Source organism: Uranotaenia lowii, unplaced genomic scaffold (assembly GCF_029784155.1).
Source record: "Uranotaenia lowii strain MFRU-FL unplaced genomic scaffold, ASM2978415v1 HiC_scaffold_527, whole genome shotgun sequence".
In the NCBI taxonomy this organism is placed as follows: domain Eukaryota; kingdom Metazoa; phylum Arthropoda; class Insecta; order Diptera; family Culicidae; genus Uranotaenia; species Uranotaenia lowii.
In genome coordinates this window covers 1-26,000 of record NW_026598453.1, presented here as the reverse complement: position 1 = coordinate 26,000, position 26,000 = coordinate 1, and the positions used below count along the sequence as shown (strand labels likewise).

Below are 26,000 nucleotides of genomic sequence, written 5' to 3'. Positions count from 1 at the left end.
GTCAACAACATATAGAAATATATGCTCTCACAAAGCGACGACGATGACAGTTGGTTTGAGATTTTTATCTCAACACATATCTGAGATATTAAAAGTGGCCCACGTTTCCCCATGGCCCACGATACCCCACTCTCCCCTACATATTTATGTAGAAATAAACTAAGATAGCACTTCAAAATCAACATTCGTAACGCAAACAAAAAGAAACTAAATCAATCAACTGAACAATGGTTTCTTTTCTTTATATTGAACAATATCCTTTTGTTTAATCACATACAAGCAATTGATATTAAAAACAAGTTTCGAACTAGCTTTGTCATTCACTAAAACTTATTATTCCTCTATATTCATATTTACGTATTTAAGTATTAAAAATAACCAAAACAAACTTTTTTAGTCAACTGTCCGCAATAAAACCAACACAAGTTATTTTCTAAGTAAAAATCCTTACTGGTTGCAATGCGACATAGCCCCCGATCCACGGGTAATCCTTGTGTGAATCCGTAGGATATGTCGTTATCGGGCTTCGGTCTCCATGTCTGAACATGAGGATTGCCATCTGGAGGGACCGCAACGACCCACTGCTGAAGGATGAAGCGGCGTCACACCATGACGGCGCCGACGACGTCAAACTCAGGAACAATAAACACACCACAAACTTGACCATGCTCACTAATCCGTTTCCACCAATATGACTAAACTATGACAGCACCCGGAGACAGCTTAAATACGTGTACCAATTTGTCCGATAAGCTGTTGGGTTGAGTGAATCATTAATGAATTTTCTGAAATTTCTGCTGACAAGTTAACCGACAGGGCGTCTGCAACTGTTTACCATCTGTGTTTATTTACATTTCGGTATTGAATGATGCACATGTTATCACGATTCTGTTACAGTGACATACAAGCTTCTTCAAAATCGTATAGCAACAAATGTTTGAAAGCTGATTCAAATTGATTTAGAGAGCAGGGCGCTGGACAATTAGGAATCACCATCTTCATGGGATTTCTATCTGCGGGCTGTCGAAAACGATACATCCTCACTTCGAGATCATTCCGGAACATTTTGTTCTGGTGAAGTTCGAACACAATCGCTGAGCCGCATTCGGGTCGCTTGACTAGATGCTCTCTCATTTCCATGCTGTTCAACAGACTAACCTGAGTTAGATCATGACCCGAATAGATCATAATGTTTTGATTTTTTCGAGCGAAACCATCTCTTTTGTCTTTCATCCTCGTTACAAATTCAGCCAACAACGAGCCACCTCGTATATGTTTCAATTCCTGGGTCCCTGTGAAGGATTTCATGAACATCATCATGAAATTTCTAGCTTTTCGTGGAAATAATCCCTCAGACCAGGAGGGTAGCTTCAATCCTAAAACGTGTAACGTTTCCAGCGTATCCAAAGTTATCCCAAGATCATAGAATCGATCAATCGGCGATCCAATCTTTTTAGACACATAATTCATCAGAACTTTTCCTTCCCGGACCCAACGCTCGAACTCCGGAGTAGGATGTACCAGCAACTCCTGGCGCTGAAGCTTATCCTTCGGGCAGGTTTTGTTCTGAAGTAGCAACTGTAAAAATAAGAAACTCAATCGAAAAACTTAACCCCATGCATTTAAAAATACCGAGACTTACCTTATCCTGTTCCGGAAGTAGAATGTTCAGCGGCACCGGTTGCTTCAGGACTGCAGAGCTGTTAGAAGTTTGTACGAATCCGGTCAAAAAACTCTGAGCACTCAAGATGCACCGGGGAGCGCAGCTGCTAACGGCGTAGATTTTGCGCTTCATGCCGCCGATGTGCTTCGGTATGAAATGATAGTACCGTTTTCGCATGTTCTGGCCCAGAGCGAAAAGCTGCTCGATTCCTTTCTGGAATAACACAATTGTTTTAAGCATTTGTTTCAGTTTGAAATAGGGAAAGTCAACCCAAACTAGGCATGTCAAGACTGGATTTGTGTTATTTACAAGTCAGAAAGTTTTTGAAAAATATAACAATAAAATCAAATAAAATCAGTGTCATAAAACAATCGATTGGTTTAACCATCATTTAAATCATTGTATTTTACGTTATAACAGCTTGAGTTCGAATGAAATTCAGTCAAATTTCTAATATCCATTGAAAATTCCGATGTGTTAAATCACAGCATAAATGCCATTATCATGCCGTTGTTGATTGTTTTTCAGCAATTTATTAGCGAAACCAATACAATGATTATACACAAAGTTCGTTTTATAAAACTACTAATGTACTATGGTTTAGTATTCTAAGCATGATCACATAACTTGGCGATATTTTAGCTTTTCAAAAATTTAACTTATCATGTTTTTCTGCGTGACGAACATGTTAATATCGTTTTCGTGTATTCTTCACTGGCACGAGGGTACACTTTTTCTTCATAAACAAACAAAATCGTCGCCCGGGATGATTTATAAAATTTATAAGCATCTTCCCGGGCCCGGGCAACGATTTTGTTTATGAAGTTTGCCACTGACTCCTTGCCAGTTTTTCTAAAACGAGTTCTTTTCACACGGATTTTTGCAATGAGTATGATTTTCTATACGGCTCTCGCGAATCAACACGTTTTTTGAGCAAAAATATTCCAAGTCCCATACGTTTTTTTTTTTCAATATGTCTTTATTTGTACCAGTTCATCATTACATTTCATATTACATTATTAGGGGAGAGCACCCCATAGTAAGCTTTCCTTTTTTCTACAAAAGTACATATTTTCTTAAACAAATTTTCATAAGGATTAGTTTCGTACTTCCTATAGCATCAATTTTTTCACAATAAAAGAAATCTTCTTATCATCATTACAGAAATATTTAAAAAAAAACCAACTAGGTTCTCAAGTGACGATAATGTTATAATTTTTGAGCACCGGAAAATAAGCTCTTATGATCGTTCAATTATCTTGATCTATAATGTACGCACTCTAACATGATGATACACATTGTTCTTCAATTTTCAACATCATTAATTTTTTTATTTTTCACTATAATCAATTTAAAGAAATACGTTTTTACTTTAACTTGTTGACTCGGGGCGAACAGTGCACCATTGACCAACCAGGGCACAATAAGGATTTTCTGCCGTAGAATCTAGCAGCGAATGGTAAATGAAAAAAAAATTTCTCGATCAGGAAACGAGCTCGAGTTCTCTGATTATCTCTGCGACACCTTACCAATTGGCCAAATCGTCAGATGAAACTTGACTGAAGGCAGGGTGGCCAGCGAACCGGGAAAACCGGGAAAAAACCGGGAATTGAAAATGAGACCGGGAAAACCGGGAAAAAACCTGGAATTTGAAATCAAATCCGGGAAAATTATTTATGGATTATTTTTTCCCATATATAATTCCATGAAATCCTTAAATTACTTCATTTCACCATGACGAAATTTTTTCTCTGAAGTTTTACAATCCATAGTCGTTTATTTCATGTTCATTTCGGGATAAATAAGTAAAATGTCGGGAAAAGTCGAGAATTTCAATTGAAAAAATAGATTTTTGAACACAACGCATACATTTGTCGAGCGTCATTGAAAAATGTTTCGATCATAAACTATTTCTTAGCTCACGCACATTGTCCACTGCAGTGAATGTAATAAAAAGTTTTTAAATTGAATAAAATTTTCACAGTTAACTTTCATAGAGTTCATTAGTTAAAGATTTTGTGTACACTTTCTTTACGAAAACCTGGAAAAAATTGATCCTAAAAACTTGAATGAAGAATGAAGTGAAAGGAATTAAAAAAAATCCAAATGCTGCGACTTTTTAAGTTCTGATGGAATCACACTTTGGAATCAGACAGTTTTCGATTGAATCCACATCTCGAAAACTAAGATTTACTTAAGCTTAACATCTAACTGATAACTTGAACTATTATACATTCATTCAGAATTGATAATGTTCGCATCTGCATCAATAGCTCATTTTTTTTGTTTCAAAAAAACACGTTATGTTGAAACGAATCTTGGAAAAATAGCAGAAACCTAACAAACACATTCAAACTAAGGGAGTTCTTTTGAAGAGTCTGATAAAAATATCGAATTAATTTGATGAGAAAAATAGAATTTTAATAGAACGTTTAAAGAGAGATATTAATACAGTTATTCATCCTAACTCGGTCATTTAATTTTCTGGAAAGCTATTTTTTACAAAAATCTTATGATAAAATGCTGTTCTTAAATAAATTGAACAATAAACGTTTTTTTGACGTGACTTTACTTTTTTTTCAGTTGTTTTCAGTTGAGGTTACGGTACCTTTATCTAAATTCCAAAATAATCATAACCATAATTCAAGTTTTTATTTGATTGATAAAATATTTAAAAAAAAATCTACACTACAAATTGTCTGGAACTATCAAAAGATAAGATCAAAAATCAATCATAAAATTTCTGACTAACGACATAACCTCGAAATACGTATCTAATTTGATTTCAAAAATATTTTATTTTAAGTTACTTCAATGTTAACTTTTGAAAATCGGGAATTTTCACATGCTGAAAAATGCCGGAAGTAAAAAAAAAATTAAGATGTCACCATTTTATTTGGTTAATTATCAAATGCACAGAAGGCAGAAGATGTAACAAACTACCAAGTTTGTGTGTGATTCCTGTATACATTTTTCAATTAAACCAGCTGGATACCAAATTGAAAAGTCGAATAAAAACATGCATTTTTTGAGATAGGACTGAAAATTGCGACTAAGAATTTAGATATATTTACCAGAATTTAGGTAAATAGATTCAGGCATCTAGAAATCAGCGCATTCTAAAATAAAATTAATCCTATAAAAAACATGATTCAGCATTCAATATAAGAAATAAAATTTCAGATTTCTTAGCATGAACAAGGTAAACCGGAATCTGTTCTAAAAACTCTAGAAGAAAAACATTAGAATATCAATCAGTAGCCAAGGTATAAAATTTCTGTTTCGATTATAGTCGTTTTAACATCTTTATGTCATTCGCGACTTATATCAACGATGAAGTTGGCGGACAAGTCATTGAAAAACTTATCCGGTACAACTGTTATCGATGTTTACTCTTGGGCTCGAACTCACGGACATCGGCTCAGAAAGCAACTGACTTGCCAACTGAGCTATATCACAAGCCCCTGTATAAAATAAAACTTGATTTCTCATCCTGAGAATAAAATAAGCGTCGGAAATTAAAACTCAAATTTGAATAATGAATCCAAACTTGAATATAGTTCAATATTTCAATTATTCAATACGAAATTCATCGCGCATGATTATGTTTCAATTTACAGAATTCAGAAGTCATATTTCTACAGTAAAATTCAGTTTTTCAACGTGAAATTTTAAAAGTATTATAAACTTGACATTTAATAAAAACTATAATTTATCTTATGCAAATTATAAAAATAAAGCATTTTCCCTTATAGTAGACGAAGATGGCGTGAAAAACTGAAAAGAAGGTAACAATTTTCGGTAACAAATATTATTTTCTAACCAATCACCATCACCTTATTTTGACTAACTTATAAGTTTTAAGATAAAATTGAAAAAGATTAAGTCTTCTCACACTTTTACGTTCAACTTGCTTAAAAATATCTTAATTTTTTGTGAAAGAAAACCTAATAAACAAATTTTTGGCGCATTTTGAAACAGGGAAAACCATAAAATCTCAATCTGGAAAACCGGGAAAAAACCGGGAATTTGAAAATGGAAACTCGCTGGCCACCCTGCTGAAGGTCTATAATTCAATTGACTTCTTCGAGTTGAATTCGCTGCTAGATTATACGTCAGAAAATGTTCATCGTGCCCGATTAATGATGACTTTACTGCCCCATGTGGGGTTCTCATTATGCTCCTACAGTGACTACAGGTACAGCTTTCGACGAAAAAATTTGAAATGCATATTTAAACGTTTTTTTCCTACTTTTTCAAGTTTCAGCCAATTGGGAAATAAACGGTTCTAGTGTCTGAACACGAAACATTGATGTCACTCACATATTAAAGCTGTTTTCTTAGGTTAAATAAACCGCCCTTCTTAACCCTTTCCTTCCCATGGTAGCACAGGTGATCCACAACTTTGCACAGCTCGAATTTGACTTGGATACTTTGGATCAACACCATTTTTTCACCGAACGTGCCGGTATGAGCGAAGAATCATTGCACAAAATTTGAAGAGAATCGATTCACTAATTTTTGCTCGGCAGATCAAAAGCTGCACGAAAGTCGGATTTTTTTCGTATTTAAATCAAGTCGTGATTTGATGTTCAATAACTTGACAAGTTTTCATAATTATCCTCAAATAAAAATACTGACGTGCTGAAGATTGCCTATGCAAGCAGAATCAAATGACACATGCATAGATTTCACCTAAAGTATGTAAATTTTCGAATAAGTAAAGTGGATCACTGGTGATACACTGGGAACAAAACGTACTTTTCTTCTTGTGAAGCTTTCCGTAAAAAAAAACTTTTCACTTCAGGATGTTTATTTCATCCACTAAAATGACCACACGTCTCGAAATGTTTGTAAAAGTTCATGATTTTTTTTTTCGAAAAACGGCATGGGTTTGTTTTTCTGGCGCAAAGTGACATGGTGGCCATTGTTCAAGCCAACAATGAAAATTTCGAAAATTTCTATAATTAGACTTCTGAGGCATGGGTATACCAAAGAAATATTTTACAATATAGGATCGTTTGAGTTTGTGGCCAATGATGTGATGAAATTCCATGTATTTTGCAATTGTTCCTTTTTTTTCATTTGCACCCTATGTGTTGTTATCTTCCCAATGGAGCATATATGATCCACCTAAAAACCCAAAATTATCAAATGGATCATAAAAGTAGCCTAAAATTGTGCATTTTTTGTTCTAGAATTTTAGTGATATATCAATATTTCTATTTTTTAAACGTAAAAAACCTCGTGGGAAGGAAAGGGTTAAGTTGGCCATTATACCATATCTCCCCTACACCAAAGTTTTTTATGCGGTTTGATTTAGCTCAGTTTTTCTAAAACGGGTTCTTTTTACATGGGTTTTTGAAATGGGCATGATTCTTTTACACGGCTCTCACGAATTAAACGTTTTTTGAGTGAAAATATTCCAAGTCCTATACGTTAACGAGGGATTTCATACCGCGGAAAAAGTAGCCAAAGGGGTATAAGTGACCAAATGGTCTATTTTGAGTTAATGATGCCAAACGGTTCTTCACATTTCAAACTATATTTTGTGATTTTTTTCAGATTTTTGAGAATTTTAATAACATACTTTTACGTTCGAGAGTAAAATACAAATTTTCGAAAAATATATGGAAAATGGTCACAACAACTTTAAAGCGTGTTTTCTCGCAATAAAGTTTCATGCACTTATACCCCTTTGGCTCCAAGGGCCTCATATATATTCGGAAACTACTGAACAGATAAGCGTAAAAATCGGCATTGAGAAGATTTTGAGGTCTGGAATTGTTGCTACGAAGTTTGGAGCCCCTACAAATTCTAAATAAAATGGAATAATACTCGGATGATTGTTTCATATTCATATTACTTTCAGTTTCTTGGCAATTCTTCGAACAAAGTTGTGTTCATGTGACAACAAAAGCTTAACACATTTCTTCTCGATTTGTGGATTCACTGTGCCTCTTCTGGTTTCGGATCTTGGCAAATCTTCAAGAGTATGGTGCTCTCCAAACTTCCTGATGATTTGATAAACCGCAGACTTCGATTGTTTCACAAGCTTTGCAATATTTCTACACGATAGTCCATCTGAGCAGTACTTTTGAATTATAAAAACACGGGTTTCTTTATCAATTCGTCCCATTTTACGAAATCCAGTCGCTTTCTCACAAAAAAAATGTCAGTGCTTTGTCAACAAATTTTAAAACACGATGAAACCAGTTTCATCAAATTTGGGTTAAGCGTCAACTTTTTATCGTAACATCTAAGTGTCCGTTTAATAAAATGAACACTCCTTATTTTGAATTAAAAATTGAAATAAATTACTGCATTTAAGGCGATTTATAGTTTCGGTCTCTACTAGCAACGGATGTCGAACTAACAATCCTTCCCTTTCCACGATGAACCTTAAGGACGTGATCAGCGCCATTATTGACCATATAAATTAAGGAACCTTCGAAACGTGTACACAGAAAATGGTAAGCTAATCCCAACCCCATTTATTTGGATCTATGTACAATTTTGATGGTTCTTGTCAATTACGGAGTAGCAACTACTGAAATATACGGTTTATCTAAGCTCAAGCTCAAGCTCTTCATTTTTAGACGATTTATAGTATTCCAACAGGTTTTATAGGGTTTTACGAGATATTTCTTTGGCACTCAAGAATCTGAAATCTGAAACTGCTCAATTTATGCATGAACATGACGTGACATGATGAACATAGATTCTGGTCTGAATTTGAAACCAAAAAGCAAGCTTCTCATTCAAAAATATTGATTTTTTTTATCAGTAAACAAATCTTTTTCTAATTTTCAGTTAAAGATGTTAGCACTATCTGAGACCTATTTTTGACTAAGGAATGTATCGAAAATAAGTTATAAATACATTTCTTTTTTCATTGTATTGATTTTATTGATGATTCGAACAAAGAAACAGTTCGGAAGTGTTTTAAAAAGCTTATTCTTACAGTTTATAAAGAAATACAAGTAAAAAAGTAATTATTGGTAATATTCTCGGACTTTCGACTTGACGCGTTTCATTAGGTTTTGTACAGCTGATTGATCACACTTTCGGATAAAATTCAGTGGACCAGATTGCCAGCAGTAAATTTGAAATGATTTGAAATTGACTCGGAAGTTGAGATGAATAGATACTTCGGCGGTGGTATATTCTTGTACCGGTGAGTTTTTGCAAATTCAGAAAACCTGTTTTTAGCGTGAAATTCAAAGAGACTGTTTTGGAAAACTACTTCGAAATTATGGAGATGGGCTTCAATAAACCCGGTTAATCATTGTTTTTGTAGAAATACGAAAGTGGTACTTTACTAATTTCGCACCCATTATTCATATTGATGGTCCCCAACGCCAATTGTTTCATCTAAAAAATTAAACTTATGCTTGATTTATCCGTTGAATAATTTAGAACAAATTGTAGAAGAAAATTTTAACGATTGCCAAACGTTCATATTCAAACAAGCAAAAAACATAGTGGTACCTACTATTCTTGTTTCGGTCACTGTTTGCCATTTCCTTTATATTGCTATTAAGCAAGGCCGTAGGAACGGGGGGGTTTGTGGGTTAAACAACCATGAAGATCCAAAACAGAAAGCGAGGTATTCTACTCTACATTCAAAATTTTAAATTTAGAACCAATTTCTGTTAAAAGAGTAAGGTATACCAAGAGTAACAATCTAGACTAAGAACCAATAACCTAACCTCAAAAATCCATCCCAAGTCCAAAATTCTGCTACACCTTCTCAAAATTTTCTCACTTTTTCATCGAAATTCAGGCCTGCATATTAAATTTTGAATTTAATTCAACCCATATCGGAGCTTCTGATTCTAGAATTCTCATACAAAAATTGTATTCTTATTCTGTATGCAGTTCAGAAATCTTGGTTTTCAATTCGAATAATCATATAAAATTAGAAATGAAAAGCTGCTTTGAAATTCTGGTTCAAATTGGTTTTTTTCATTTCATATCAAATTTAAATCATGTTTTGCGATATCATCTGCATTTTCAATATTTTGATAAATGTTTTCCAAGTATGAAAAAAGAGAAATTTAGTTTCATATTCAAATTCGAAGTTCTTAAACTTAATTCTTAATTTAAAGCTTTTAAATGGAAATCCGAAATTGATTCAGAGTCGGATTCAGCTCTTTGTAAATTCATATTTTATTTTTGATTCACAATACAGATCAAAAGTAAATAATTTAAATAGTGAATTTAGATTAAACTTGAACTACAAAATCCAAATAAAATATTAATTAATGAGGGCTCTAAAACTTGGCTTTTGAAATTCTGATCTGGAATAAGATTCGGAAATCGTATTTTTTAACATTTCAAAAATCGTATGGAAACTCGGATATAGATTCAAACCCCAATTTTTGAATTCAGGTGCAGAATTCAGATTTAGAATGCAGAGTCCAAATTCAGAAAAAGGATTAACTTGTAAATAAATTTTACAATCATCATAAATTGTTTAGGAATTCAAGAGATCATGAACTTTACACATTGCGGACCAAACACGAGATATTTCGTTTTTTCGCTCACCGACAGTGAGCTACATTTCGAAGTATAACTCGAATGGACTGAGTTTGAGATTTAAACTTCATTCGACTAAATTGAACACAACATTTGCCATAACTTAAAATGCTAAATTTGTTAAATTTAGTCCAGGGGTTTTTGAAATATAGAATTTCGGTCTTTCATAGATTTCTTCGCGATTCTTTATGTGTTAAGATTGCTTGTCACTTCAATATTCAGATTTCAATTTTTTTTTTAAATTAGTTTATTAACAAAATTCAGTTGAAAATAACAAATAAAAGGTAAAATTTTAGTTCTTTGTTTTATCCGAAAAAACCCCAATTTCATTCAAAAAAATCATCCACAGAATTTTCATTATGAACTTTATCGTCTATGAAAAATATTTGCATTTAAATAAACATCTTCAGCTGAAAAATCCGCAAAAAAGTTCTATATTTACCCAGAGTATTGTTTAACACTATTTTAATGTGTTAACACCACCGAAAATTCGGCATTTTTCATAAATCAATAAACATCATTCTGCTAATTTAATATAGATATTTAAGTAACGGGAAGTGTGTGTAAAAGTTCATATAATTAAGTTTCATTATTAGATAAATCACGTTTGAATAATGCCTTTTAATGGAGCATACTAGCGGCAAGCAAAAAACCGAGATATCTCGTATATTGTTCTAAATGTGTTAATATTGCATTTTTTTTAAAGCCAAATTTCATACTAAAATCATTGATTTGATCAAAATTAGCATCAATTTGATCAAAAAATCCGAAGATTTTTATCTCTTACTTTTTTTTAATTTGATTAATTTTAATCAAAGGTTAGAATCTTTGAATTTGCAAAGTAGTTTGGAAGATTTAGCTTGTTTGATTTGAGTATAGAATAAGTTTTTTTTGAAGAAATGCAAGATTCTACTAATAAAAGATTATTTTAAGCTCAAATCAACTAAGTTTGATCTACTATACTCTTAAACAAATTCAAAGATTTTAACCATCGATGAAATCGTGGGGTAAATTCGTTTAGGTAAATAGGTTTAGTACCAATTTTCGAAAGTTTTTTTTCGTGAATTGTTGGGCAAAAAAACATAGGTGAAAATCAGTCACCAAACCCCACCCCAATAATTATTTTTGATCACTTACATTCTTTGTAAATAGAGGATAGATTTTTTTTAGCTGTGAGCATTAAAAACTGGGTAATTTAATTCATAATACCACCAGTTTACAATATTTCTTTTTTTTTTTTTTTTTATTCCTTAATGGCCCGCCACACTCCCCCACACCAAAAAACTCAATTTGAGCCTCCTGGTAATGGACACATCAGTTCTCGGCACGTCTGGCAGCTAAGATAAAATAATTCAAGATCGCGTTCAAAATTTACTCATGCCGAGAACTCAATTTTTTTTTTATTTAATGTGCGAGGTAATGTAACTTTAAGCAAAAACAAATAACACTAAAAGTGAACCTCAGTGGAAAAAGTTTCCTTTGAAGAGATCCACTTAGAAAAAAGGGAATTAAATTAAATAATTAAATAACTACTTATACTAATACTAATACTAATACTAATACATATAATTATAAGCAAAAAAAATTAAAACTTATAATTAGGATTGATTAAGGAAAATATATAAAAAGCTAAAAAGCTGGCTAAGTTGTTGGTCGCGTACTAGCTAATATTTCTTTAAAATGTTGTATAGATTTGGTCTTAAAAATGTTCCGACTATTGGTGTTTTTTATATGCTCTGGAAGGTTGTTATACTTTGTAGGACCTATAAAAGAAATTCGTCGCTGCCCGAGGCTAGTAAACGATCTGCGCATCTTAAAAGATGATTAGCTTGCCTAGTGATATGAGAACGTACACCGGTAGTGAACGTCAAATTCTGTAAATTATTAGAGGAATTTAAATTGTCAAAGACAAAAAGACATGTTTGTAAATCACATAGTTGCGCTAACGGTAAGATATTGTGAGATCTGTCAGAGTAAAGTAATTTGGAGGAGTACCAGCTGGGAAGATTAAAAATCATTTTTAAACATCGGTTTTGTAATGCTTGTAACCGAGAGAGCAAGGATAATGCTGCTCTACCCCAGACAGCTACTAAATAATTTAAACGAGAGTGCACAAACGCGTGGTAAAATTTTAAAATGACGTGACGCGGTACAAAGTTTTTCACTCTCCATATAATTCCACTGAAAGATGATATTTTTTTTTGCAGATTATTAATGTGATGGTGCCAGGTTATTTTTTCGTCTAGTAGGATTCCAAGATATTTAGAATAAACAACTTTTTCAACAACATCATTTAAAAAACTTGGATCCCTGTGTGGTTGAATCTCTTTTCGTGATGAACGAAAAATCATGTATTTAGTTTTCGTGAGATTGAGGGTAAGTAAGTTGGCAGAAAAATATTGCTGTAAGATCACTAAATCTTCCTCCATATTTTTGATAATGGTGTGTGGACATTTTTCCGGGTAAAAGAGAGCCGTATCGTCCGCAAAAATACGTGGTAAACCATGAAGTGGAAGTTTGCTTATGTCGTTTATGTATAGTAGGAATAAAAGAGGTCCGATGTTGCTACCTTGAGGGGCACCAACTTCAAGGATCTCTGAGGAACTAAACGCATCTTCAATAGAGACAAATTGTTTTCTACCGATTAAGTAGCTACGGATGAGATCATTAGCAATGCCTCGGATTCCATAGCGTTCTAGTTTATCAAGGAGAACATTATGATCAAGCGTGTCAAAGGCTTTTTTGAGGTCTAGGAACAAACCACCAACAAGTTTTTTACAATCAATGTTTTCAACTATTGTATCGATCAGTTCACTAATAGCAATCAGAGTGCTTGACCCAGATCTGAAACCATACTGTAGGCGATAAAGCACATTATTATCATTCAAAAAAGAACTTATTCTATCTATTAATAATTTTTCGAAGACTTTGCTGAAAACACTCAGAGTGGATATGGGTCGATAATTATTTATATCAGTAGGGTCTCCAGATTTGAAGATTGGTGTGACTCTAGCTGTTTTCAAAATTTCTGGATATATTCCTGTGTCCAAAATATTGTTAAAGCATTCCGAAAGAATGCGGCCAAACGACTCCGAGTGGTTTTTCAAAACATTAGACGAGATTTTATCCGGTCCACAGCTTTTTTTATTTTTCAATGACTGAATCGTTAGCATAACTTCAGCAGGAGTTGACGGTCGTAAGAAAATTGAATTAGAGATACGATCAATTCTCGACAAGTAGTCGTAGGAAGGATCAATATTAATATTTTGGGCGAGAGATTTGCCAATGCCTGTAAAGAAATTATTGAGTGTTTGACACACTTGACGTTTATTGTCGATTTGGACATCATTAATTCTGAGAGTGATTGTTGACACATTTTTTGTTCTGCCCAACATTGAGTTAATTTGTTTCCATAATTTTGAGTGCGTTGTATTGCTAAGAATATTTTCATAGTACGAACGCTTACAGTTTCTTTTACAAATATCAACTTTTTTTGAAACATGGGAATTTATTTTATTTATTTATTTTATTTATTTTTCTATTTATATTGTACACTCCTCATCATAATTTTGTAAAATTATGTCATGCATCGCAGTTTCAAACTTGCTCAAAGAGCATGGAGCAGGGCACCGAGGAATGTCCAACCATTTTGGCTCTTGTACGGACCAATTTCCATAATGCAGAATTCTCACTTCCTGCTGTCCACCTAGTGAAGGATTCTCGTGCAGTTCAAATACAACGGCCGATGCAAACGAAGGTTTCTCGGATGCTTGCTCCAAGACTCCCATACTGTCCAGCAAACTAACCTGGGTCAGATCGTGTCCCGAATATAGGAAAATTGACCTATCGGGATCGAGGTTGCCAGCTGCTTTGGCCTTAAGCTTGGAGAGAAATTCACTCAATGTGGCTCCTCCTCGGAGTCGTTTCATTATCGGTGTTGACGAGTAAGTTTTAAGTATTCCTTTATAGTACTCGATAGCTTTGGTGGGGAAAAGTCTTTTTACCCATTCTGGAAGCGCCAAGCCGTAGTTGTTTTCAATTTCCAATAAGTCATAGAACAGTGCCATATCAGACCAGGACATATTCTTCAATCCACTGTGTTGTTCAATGTACTCAAACTCGGGCAAACTGTCAGCGTACCATTCTTCGAACTCCGGAGTAACTTGGCGCTTGAAATTCTCAAATTCGGCTTCAAACTTCGGACAGGGTCGCTCCTGGGCAAGAATCTGAATCAAAAATGTATCCTATACACTGGAAAAAGTTTTTGAACCATTAGACTCACGCTGTCGGATTTTGCTGGAATCACATGTAAAGCAGCTGGTTGCCACCTTATGGGGATTTTAAACGAATCCTCTGGAGGCTGAAAAAATGCAGCCAAAACCGCTTGACTGCTCATAATAGATCGTTCGTAGTAGCTGCTGATGGCATGAATTTTATGTCTAGTGTAGAATCCATCTGAGGGTAGCAGCAAACCGTAACGATTTCTGAAATTTCTTCCCAATTCGAAGGCTTGCTCGACACCTCGCTGAAATTATTATAATCTGTGTTATATTCACTGATTTGGATAAATAAGTTTACAGCACCGGTTGTAAAGCTTCTAGGCCGCCTACCCAAGGGTAGTTTAAATGTGGATCCGTGGGATACGTCTTTATTGGGGCACGATCTCCGTGACGGAACAGAATTATCACCATCCGGAGGGAGTTCAACCCTTTCGTTTTCGACGCAGTTGTAATCGTCAACATCATCGTTGTCAACACCGCCAAGATTATCACAACCAATATCGCTAACAACGGCCTCGACCGAAATTTTATCCTTGAGTACATCGCTAAAATACACTGATCTGCTTTTATCTTCGACTGAAGAAATGTGGAAACTAGTTACAGGAACTTCTATCCACGGTGAATATATAGTCGTCATCACTTCTTTATCACCTATAAAAAGTGTACTCAGATAACGTCTGGTTCGAGAATCTTTACAATGGAGAAGATATTGACATATACTGATTAAAGCCCTACAGAATTTGTCTCGTAAATATTGTCTTCACTCAATGAAGATTACAGAGATTAGTAGTTATGTCAGGCTTAAGTGAAATCTTTTAAATATTCGACTACTCGACGTTCTCGTTGTTATAAGAACCCAACGGCACACATATAATACTAGGATTAAAAAATCCTTCAAATTTGAAAAATCCTGTCACTTTCTACACACCTGCTGCAATTCTCCCAGTCCTCCTTTCCATGGATAATTGGCGTAAGGATCCGTCGGATACGTTATAATTGGACTACGTGCACCATGCCTGAACAGGATCAGCACCATTCGAAGAGAACTTTTACCACTATTTGGTTGCGCAGTAGCTGCCCAAAGGCTATCAGCCTTTGAAAGAACAACGATAAAACTTAAAATCACTGTAGACTTCATTTTTTTAGTCCTTCTCTTAATGTGATTGAACCGAATTCCCGAAACAAACTAACCGGGGATCGGACCAGATGCTGGATATTAAATCTACTCGGAAGCCGGTAATCTTATTGGCGCTAATCTTTAAATCATTCAGAACAAGTGCCTGGGTCCTTACGGCATCTCGGTCGATGTTCATGTATCGCATTTCATTACAAATATATTCATCCATATGCATGTCCGATAAGCACCATTTTACTGTTATTAAAATCTTGTTATCTTTTCTTCGCTACAGCGAGCGAAGCTAGCTTAAAAAGGAAAAACATGGGAGTGTAGCAACAGGTTTTTATGCGCTCAGGAACAAGCATCTGGAGTTTATTGCTTCCGAATTTCCTGCGCACGATTCTTCTATAAGGAATTGAGAATATTGGAATTAATTTACTTCGCAAAAATTAAGATAATCAATTTCAATAGTGTCAATCTTTTCATTCATTATGATATTTCTATTTTCAACGATTTCGATTTCCTCTTGAGTATCGAAAAATACAGTTCTAGTTTATTTATGCGGTAGATAATCCAGTAACAAGGCGCTAGGTTTATCAGTATTTATGATCTTCTACCGGGATCAATTCAACATTAATAGTCACATTCATGCTTCAGGTTCGTTTATTTATTATTAACGTGTCAATACGTTTGTCGACGGTGATAGGAGGTTTCTATGAATAAGGCATGTCTAGACATCATCTTTAATTTATATAGGATCTCAACATTGATTACTGCTTTTGCTATGACAGACTGTTATTCTTTCGACCTTTTCAGGCTCATTAGTATCTGGCGCATTCTCGAACTCCTATCCTCTACTTGCTTATTGAATTTGTTACGCAAAAAAAACAATATTAATCCATTTGATTAAATTGCTCAATCGCGGGTACTGGTGGTGTTCAGAAACCCTTTTTAGAATGACAGCTACATACATCCGAAGATACTTTCATTGTTAATAAGCCCCGCCCAAACATAAGCGACATGGCCAAAAGAGTCATGTGATTATGAATAGACTTTCAATCTTTTACATCTTTGATTAGTTAAGGTAGGTTGATAATATTGAAATATGCTTCTACTACTTGGGGATCGGGCTTGTGATATAGCTCAGTTGGCAAGTACGTTGCCTCCTGAGCCGATGTCCGCGAGTTCGAGCCCAAGAGTAAATATCGAACACAGTTGTACCGGATAAGTCTTTCAATAACTGTCCGCCAACTGCAACGTTGGTATAAAGTCGCGAATGCCATAAATATGGTAAAACAACTATGTGTAATCGAAAAAAAAATTTTTTGGGGATCACATTTCCAGGAGTCCAGGAGTAGGCATAACATTTCAATGTAAACGAATCAGAGCAGATATCTTTAGAATCATTTAACCTTATAAGGGTGTATACGGTCGATGGTATTGATGACTGATTGGTCTCAGCCATAACCTCGAAACTTGATGATGAAACTGACTCATCAGAGTTGCCAGTTTGCTATGACAAAAATGAATATTTGCTCGCTTTTTATTTCTCGAATATTTTAACTCAACTTTCAAGTATCAACACTTCCTACACATTTTAATGCGACTTTACATATTTTTAAGAGTCACGCGCCTTCCATATGCAAAAACTCCATTTCAGTAGATAGAGAATTTGTAAAATTTCTAAGCATGGTTTCCTTGGAAATTTGGATGTTAAAAGGACAAACAGTCTTCACACTCAGTGAAAAAAAACGACAAAAATCCAAATGTCTCAGATCGATTACTGGTTTTTCAGCAATACAGACCAAGTGCTGGAAAATCAGCAAAACGGAGAATGTTTGCTGATTTCCAGCAAAAATTAGGATTGCTGGACGTTTCCAGCTGGAAATCGAGGCAAAAATTTGCTGTGTAGTTAATTCCCGACTGTTTAGGGTGCTGAAATTCATAATTTTTTAAAATTTTCGTAGACGCAAAGAAGAACAAACGAATGCTTTCTATTCCTGTTATTGTAATAATAAAGAATATTTTTATTTTTGTTGAACATTGATTTGATGTAAGATTTGTTCTACCTGTGTCGGTGAAATCTGTAATTTTCAACCAAATTCAGTGATCTTTTATAGATATTGCATTTTGCGATAATAATTTCCAGAAAATTATATGAAATAAAGGATTTTTCTGGGATTTCGGCAACCCTGGTCTTAACTCAAAAAAAGAATTCGATTTTCGCCGATGCGGTCACCTTTAATGGCCCCATGCCTTTCTTTTCCGGGGTCTTGGGCAAGGTTGCCGAACAAAATCTGTGTTTTTGAAAAAATAAAATCTTTTTTTCTGCTATTTTACCCAAAAAGATCTGTGACGCAATTTCCATTAATTTCATTGAAAAGTGATGAAAAAAAAACAAATAGCATTTTTAACAATATTCTTGGAAAAAAATATTGATATTACCAAGCTAATTCAGTTTTCACGAATGAAAGCTAGCATTCAAAGATAAATGTTGGCAAAAAAATGCACAATTATGGACAATGCTAACAGAATAGCACAATGCACAATGGGGAAAAAGTGTACAAACCGCGAAGAAATTCAATATCATTCGTCCTACATGACCCAAATCTATAAATTATACTTTCCTTTTGTGAAAATTAGCGGAAAATCGATTGGACATAGTTTCAAACGCCGCACACAGGGGTAAAATTTGAAAAAGGCGATCAAAACTATTTTCCGCCGAAACTATGCGTTTTAGCCCTATAGTGTCTTCGAGACAAATGACCAACATTACAAGGGCTAAGAAATAAGTTTTTTGAAAAATTAATTAATCCACCTAGCAGTGAGTTAGAAAAACTAACTTTTTTAATATCCATTTTAGAACTATGTTGTCTGAGAAAAGTTTTTAGCTTGTACCAATTCTAGAAACTTTGCTAAAGAAGTCATAGCTGTAACATTAATCGTTTCAAAGTTATGACAAGTTTAAGAAAAATAACATCAATTTTCAATTTTTTCAACATAACTTTTTTGCGCGTGATTTTTCATATAAAACATGTTCCAGGGAGTTTTGAAAACAGAAAAGTTGTACACTTTTGCTGAATATACTGTATAAAAATTTTGAAGTTTAAGCGAGATATCTTAAAAATACTTAACAAAAATAGTCATTTTGAACTGGTTATATCTCCTGAGTTCGGACGAGTTCGGTTACATATTTTACAGTTTTGCAATCAGAAAAGTATCGCCTTTCAAACAATATACAACTCAAAGTGGCCAATTTTGATCTTCATAGTGTAAATGTCAATAGAAGTGAGATATAAATGAAGTTTTTATACTAATTTGGGCATAACTATTACTATTAGGCTGCAACGTGTAGGATTCTTAACAGTAGGCCTACTTGAACCACTTGGACTTGCGATGGTAGATGGGCTCAAATTAGTATAAAAACTTCATTAGTATAAAAACTTCATTTTTATCTCACTTCTATTGACATTTACACTATGAAGATCAAAATTGGCCACTTTGAGTTGTATATTGTTTGAAAGGCGATACTTTTCTGATTGCAAAACTGTAAAATATGTAACCGAACTCGTCCGAACTCAGGAGATATAACCAGTTCAAAATGACTATTTTTGTTAAGTATTTTTACGATATCTCGCTTAAACTTCAAAATTTTTATACAGTATATTCAGCAAAAGTGTACAACTTTTCTGTCTTCAAAACTCCCTGGAACATATTGTATATGAAAAATCACGCGCAAAAAAGTTATGTTGAAAAAATTGAAAATTGATGATATTTTTCTAAAAATTGTTATAACTTTGAAACGATTAATGTTACAGCTATGACTTCTTTAGCAAAGTTTCTAGAATTGGTACAAGCTAAAAACTTTTCTGAGACAATATAGCTCTAAAATGGATATTAAAAAAGATAGTTTTTCTAACTCACTACTAGGTGGATTAATTAATTTTTCAAAAAACTCATTTTTTAGCCCTTGTAATGTTGGTCATTTGTCTCGAAGACACTATAGGTCTAAAACGCATAGTTTCGGCGGAAAATAGTTTTGATCGCCATTTTCATATTTTACCCCAGTGTGCGCCGCACAAGCTTGCGAACGGAGATATAGTGCCTTTTTTACCCCCAGTTCCCCTATATTTTGTAAACATTCCCGAAAAACACTGTTTCGAACCAGAGGATTTTGAACGAAAATAGACCTATCGTGTGTAATTTTTTCTGAGGAATCGAATGAAGGCTGTTTCGGTCACCGCACGCTCCAGAAAATGATGTTATGGCTATTTTTGCCCTCAATTCCCCTATATTTTTAAATTATTATTGAAAAATGTTTGTTCGGACTTGAAAATTTTGAACCAAATGGGTTGTATCTTGTGTGGTTTTTTTTGGAGCAATCAAATGAAGGTTTTTTGAGCCGTCGCACACTTCGAAAAATGAAGTTATGGCTGTTTTACCTTCAATTCCCCTCAATTTTTCAAATTGTTAGAAAATGCATGTTCAAACTTGAAAATTTTGAACCTTTTGGAACGTACATATCTTGTGTGATTTTTTTCGAGGAATCCAATGAAGGCTGTTTGAGCCACTGCACGCTTCGGAAAATGGAGTTATGCACGCAGCGAAAAGTAGTACCATTGAGATAAAAAAAATACATCTTTGATTCAAAAACCTCGTGTACATTGAAACAAAATCCATTTTCCTTGATTCAAGAAAATTTTGTATTGGACCGAATTTTTTTGCCATAAAACCAATGTTCCAAATTTTTGAATCAAAGTATTTAATTTGAATTCAAAGATTTTTTATTTTGACTCAGAAGCAATGTGAAAATTCATTGATTTAGATGAATTTTCTTTTGAATCAAAGTATTTTTTCGTCAAACAGTCGACACATGTCCATTAGCTTCTGTTTGGTGAACGGGACGGCTGGAAGATTTTCCGCGCAAACAGCACCGGAGTCACAAGATCCGGCGTAGGAAAGTCTTGAAAGCTTTAAGAGGGCAAACGATAGTGGACTCCTAGGTAGGTCTTTCAAAATCAATTTAATTTCAAATAAGCTAACTTAAAAAACTTTTTCAGGGCAACCATTCATCCAACTAATTCCTTCCGATCCGGTCCAAGGAGACATCTGGAGCCGAAACCCTTAATCAGTTGTTCGAAAGGAACTGTCGCCAACAAACATCGTTCAGTAAGTACTTTCCATTTTATTGTTAGCATTATTTAGCTTAATATCGTTTTTTGTGAGCTTCATAACAAGAGAAGCACTTTTGTCATAAATTTGTACTATGTGCGCTATGTAAAAAAATTCATGTGTACATTTTATTCTCCTCTTTATTTACAGATGTACCAGTTCAAAAATCTAATTATAGGGAAAATCGATAATGTGAACATGAACTTCCAAAATAAAAAAAACTGTTTTAAACCATAATTGATTTCTTTTTATTTCCAATAGGACGACAATTAATATGTAGTACTAGAATTTTTAGAAACAAAAAGTAGAACTGAAGAACAAATGCTTCTAAATTGAAACCCAAATACCATTGGAATAAACGAAAAGTTCATAAAATTAAACGAAAAGGCTTTTGATTCAAAAGCATTTTGTTTTTTGAAACAAAGAAAAAGTTTTGATTCAAAGGAAAGCATTTCTTTGAAACAAAAGAAAATGCATTTGAATCAAAGGAATTTTTATTTGTCCCAGAATCAATGGAAAAAATCCTTTGTTTTTGCGGCACTTTCCTTTGAAACTAATTTCTATTTTTCTGCGTGTGGCTGTTTTTACCCTCAATTCTTCTACATTATCAATAATTTCAGAATAATGCATGTCCGGACTTAAAAATTTTGAATCAAATGGGTTGTATCCTATGTGATTTTTTTCCGAGGAATCCAACGAAGCCTATTTGAGCCGCCGCACGGATTGGAAACAGGAGTTATGGCTGTTTTACCCTCAATTGTCCAACATTTTTCAAATAGCTCAGAAAAAGCATGTTGGGACTTGATAATTTTTGAGTTGTATTTTGTGGAGTTTTTTTCCGAGGAATCGAATGAAGGCTGTTTTCTTCAATGGCTTCAGGCTTTAGGCTACATTCTTCAATGATTTCAGAAAAAATGTAGAGGAATTGAGGGTAAAAACAGTCATAACTCCATATTTCAAAGCGTGCGGTGGTTCAAACAGCCTTAATTGGATTCCTCGAAAAAAATTGCATAAGATAAGTCTCGTTATAGACTCAGAAACTACTGAACCGATTTACGTGAAACTTGGCAGGTGGGGGTATTGGAGCCCGGGGAAGGTTCCTATTATGGTTTGGGACCCCTCCCCCTTACAGGAAGGGGGGGAGGGGCCTCCCAAACAAAAGACAATTTTCTGCATAACTCGAGAACCAATCAAGCAAATGGTATCACATTTGGCATGGGTTGGTATTTGGGAACGGGGAATATTTCAATGAATATTAGGTACCCCTCCCTCTTCTCAGTGGGGTAATATGAAGGGGGGAGGGGGGCTACCTTACAATTTTTCATATAACTCGAAAACTATTCAAGATATTGAAACCAAATTTTGCATGGGAAGGTATCTGGATACGAAAAATATTTTAATGATCATTTGAGACCCCTTCCTCTTTACAGTAGGGAGATAAAGAGGGGGAAGAGGCCCTCTTTTTAATTTTTACATAACTCAAATACTAATCAAGGAAATGGAACCAAATTTGGCATGGGCGGATATTTGGGAACGTGATATGTTCTAATGATTGTTTGAGACCCCTTTCTTCTTCCAGCGGGGAGAAAAGAGGGAGGGAGGGTGGTAAGTTCCATACAATTTTTATTGCATAACTCAAGAACTACAACAGCAAATGGAACCAAATTTGGCATGGAACGAGATTTGGGTACGAGAAATGCTTCTTTGAATATTTGGTATCCCTCAATCCTTCAAAAAGGTGGATGAAAAGGGGGAGAAGAGATTTCCCTTAAAATTTTCAGTATAACTGGAGATCTGATCGAGCATATTTGAACCATATTTGGATACGAGAAATGTTTCTATTATTAATTGAAGACCCCCCCCCCCCCCACCCCCCCGGAAAGATATAAAGGAGAAAGGGGGGCTACCATACATTTTTTTTTGCATAACTTGAGAATTAATAGAGCAAATGAAATAAAATTTGGTATCAAAAATTTGTTGAGTACAAAAAAATACTTTTATGAATATTAAGTTCTCACCCCTCTATTCAATGGGGCGAATGGAAGGGGATTGATACTTCCTTTCAAGTTTATGCATAACTCAAGAATTTACATCGCAAATAAAACCAAATTTGGCATGGGATGGTATTTTAATAAGAGAATTTTTTTATGTCAAACAATTCCTTTCTTGCAGTGGGATGATAGAATTGGAAATAAAGGAAGGGAAGAGGGAAGCTTACATTTAACTTTTTTTTTACAAGATCCGAGAAATGGACAAAACTTAACATGGAAAATCATTTTGGTATGGTATGATTCTATGATTATCTGACACACCATCCTCCTTTCATAGGAGGAGGGAGGTGAACCCAATACAATTTTTTTAGCATAAGTTCTCAATTTATGCTTACGAAGCCAACAAATGGAAACAAATATGGCATAGAAAGGTACTTGGTTACGAGATATATTTCTACAATTATTATAGACCCTTACGCTTTACAGTGTAGAGAGGTGAAGAAAGGAGGGGGTTCCATATAAATTTTGTTGTAAAGCTTAAAAAATTATCAACCAACGGAACAATATTTGATACAAGAAGATTTTTAACAACGAAATAAATGGGTATGATTATTAAAAATCACGATCTCCATTCAGCAGGGGGAAGGGATGGACAGGGGGGGAGATGGTCTCTCTTATCAGTTTTTTAGTATAAATCCAGAACATATTAAGCAAAACCAATCAGATTTTATCAGTTGGATTGTTTGCGTACGATTTATTTGAAACCCTCCTTTTTATGGCGGAGCTCAAAGAAACAGATTTAAATTATCAGATCTTTAACACAAATCGAGATATAGCAGTTGCTTATGAATTATGTTATATTTTGATTTAAAATAATGCCAACAAAACAATTAAAATTTGAATAAGTTCTGAAAATATCATTCGATTTTGAAAGGTGTAGCAAAGCTAGTTGGTTATAAAAACTGACCTGCACAAATTTCAGCTTATTCGGGCTTCATTAAGGGGTGCCTCAAAGCGCTCAAAGTTTTGGTTTTTGACCCTTTAAAATCACCAAAGGAAATCGTTTTATCTTGGAAAAAATTTGTGTCAAAAATCGACTTCTGAAGTTTAAAAAGGAATCTTGAAACGTCGAGAATCTGGTATTATTTTGAATAAAAAAAAATCGACTTTCTAGGATTAAGTCGATTTTTCACCGTGGTTGAGTTAATGGAATCCTTAAATTGCTTTGATTCAGTGACATTATTCAACCAAGTAGGCTCAAAACACATATTAGAGTGATATCTATCACTGTTATTCACCACTTCTCACATTACAAAATTATATATGCCCCGGTGTACCTTACCTACATATATCTTAGCGAAAGTGTACCAGTTAAATTTTGATCGTGCTAACTATTTATTCTTCTATTTTTATCCACTTTCAGGGTCAAATCATCACCTTCCTGGACGCTCACTGCGAGTGTACCGAGGGATGGCTGGAACCTCTGCTGGCCAGAATCGTTCTAGACCGCCGGACGGTGGTGTGCCCAATCATCGATGTGATATCGGACGAAACCTTCGAGTACGTGACGGCTTCCGATCAAACCTGGGGCGGGTTCAATTGGAAGCTCAATTTCCGATGGTAAGGGAGTTTTCAAATGTGTTTGGTGATCGTTTGGTTGTGATATTGATTCAGTTTCGTTTAAAATCTTTCAAACAGGTATCGAGTGCCGACGCGGGAGATGCAGCGAAGGAATCACGATCGGACAGCTCCTCTGAGGACTCCCACCATGGCTGGTGGTCTGTTCTCGATCGATAAAGATTACTTCTACGAGATCGGTTCGTACGATGAAGGTATGGACATCTGGGGAGGTGAAAATCTAGAAATGTCTTTCAGGGTAAGTACATTTAAGATAATTTAGCAGCTTCCGTTTTTGTTTTTAAGCTCGGAAATTTTATAAATTGTTTATTATCGATTGAGCTTAGATTTGGCAGTGTGGTGGCATCCTGGAAATTGCTCCCTGTTCCCATGTGGGGCACGTTTTCCGAGACAAATCGCCGTACACGTTCCCGGGAGGCGTTGCTAACATCGTACTGAAGAATGCAGCCCGCGTTGCCGAAGTTTGGCTAGACGAGTGGAAAGAGTTCTACTACCAGATGAGTCCAGGTTCGAATTGATCCAATCTTAGCCGGGTTCCTCCACTCTCTTATGTAATCAGTCCGATTCATACCTCATAAAATGATACATATTTTTGTTCAAAGTTTCTCCAGTGCCAAAAATAAACAGATCGATTTCCCTAAGCGAACCGATATGTAATTGTTTTGTATGACACTTGAGACACTTTGAAAGAGTATGTTTCTAACTAATTCGTCCTTCTGTCAAACATCAATCATCGTTATCGACCCGACAATCATTTTCTAACATAGACTATTTCGTTTTTCCCTACGTTTGCTCCTGGAGTGTTTTACCTGTACGAACTTTACACCCAATGTTGTGGAACTTACATTCTCTAGTTTTACAAAACTAATCGGTCCTGAATTGTCGAAACCGAACTTAGGAAAAGAGTATTGCATTATACTCTATTCGAATATAGAAACTTTCAGATAATGGAACTTGTGTAGTTAACAGTGTGTGATTTGATAACTTCACTGTAGGTATTGCTCCCAAAAAATGTTCACGAATACCGACAAAATGATGAACCTTGTGCTCGTACAATCTCCAGTAACATGTGTGATCTAACATCAAGTTAAACGTGTGAGTTAGTTAACGATTTTTTACACTAGGAAGGGCTGATTTTGAAGGATGATGAACTTTGAGAGTCCCAAAGAAGTTCTAAAAATAAATATTAATCTAGGTTTTAAACTCTAACACGATTTTTTTCGTAGAAGTTTTAGCTGTTGTGATTCCTTTTTTTTAGTGTCGATTAATCATGTGTTACCAATAATTGCATCGTATTCAAACTGATTCATATTCCTTTTCTCCTAACAAACTACAGGCTAAGAAATGATTGGAGTCTTCTATCACCGGGTTACTTCCACGCTGCCATGCTACCGCAAGACAAGCTTTTCGTTGTTTATTTTTAATTCTAGCTAAAACACCCTTTCTTATCGTAGAACAATACACTAACTCAAAGAAATTTCATTCATTTCTTTTCCACCGTTTTGGGCGGGCCAATCAACAACAACAACACCTATTGCAACAACATCCAAATGTTCCGGCCATTTCTGGTTTAATTCGCTCATCAAACATTTCGTGTT

General features: G+C 34.8%; 3 protein-coding genes across 3 annotated transcripts; 1 reads left to right on the top strand and 2 right to left on the bottom strand.

Moving 5' to 3' along the window:
• Nucleotides 1-411: 411 nt before the first annotated feature.
• On the bottom strand, nucleotides 412-8,087 carry LOC129760242 (testicular acid phosphatase homolog). The gene is made up of 3 exons (XM_055757847.1): nucleotides 8,019-8,087; nucleotides 1,643-1,876; nucleotides 412-1,578 (listed from the first exon to the last, which is right to left on the bottom strand). The coding sequence occupies exons 1-3, from the start codon at nucleotides 8,085-8,087 to the stop codon at nucleotides 892-894; spliced, it is 990 nt and encodes a 329-aa protein (XP_055613822.1). The 3' UTR covers nucleotides 412-891.
• Nucleotides 8,088-13,746: 5,659 nt separating this feature from the next.
• On the bottom strand, nucleotides 13,747-15,007 carry LOC129760241 (lysosomal acid phosphatase-like). Its single transcript, XM_055757846.1, has 3 exons — nucleotides 14,788-15,007; nucleotides 14,487-14,729; nucleotides 13,747-14,430 (listed from the first exon to the last, which is right to left on the bottom strand). Exons 1-3 carry the CDS (start codon nucleotides 14,947-14,949, stop codon nucleotides 13,747-13,749), a joined length of 1,089 nt encoding a protein of 362 aa, XP_055613821.1. The 5' UTR covers nucleotides 14,950-15,007.
• Nucleotides 15,008-24,172: 9,165 nt separating this feature from the next.
• Nucleotides 24,173-24,959, top strand: LOC129760243 (polypeptide N-acetylgalactosaminyltransferase 5-like; the record flags this gene model as incomplete). Its single annotated transcript, XM_055757848.1, has 3 exons — nucleotides 24,173-24,384; nucleotides 24,463-24,640; nucleotides 24,729-24,959. Coding segments are annotated over 3 exons (582 nt in total), but the record flags the coding sequence as incomplete, so codon positions are not given.
• Nucleotides 24,960-26,000: the final 1,041 nt, after the last annotated feature.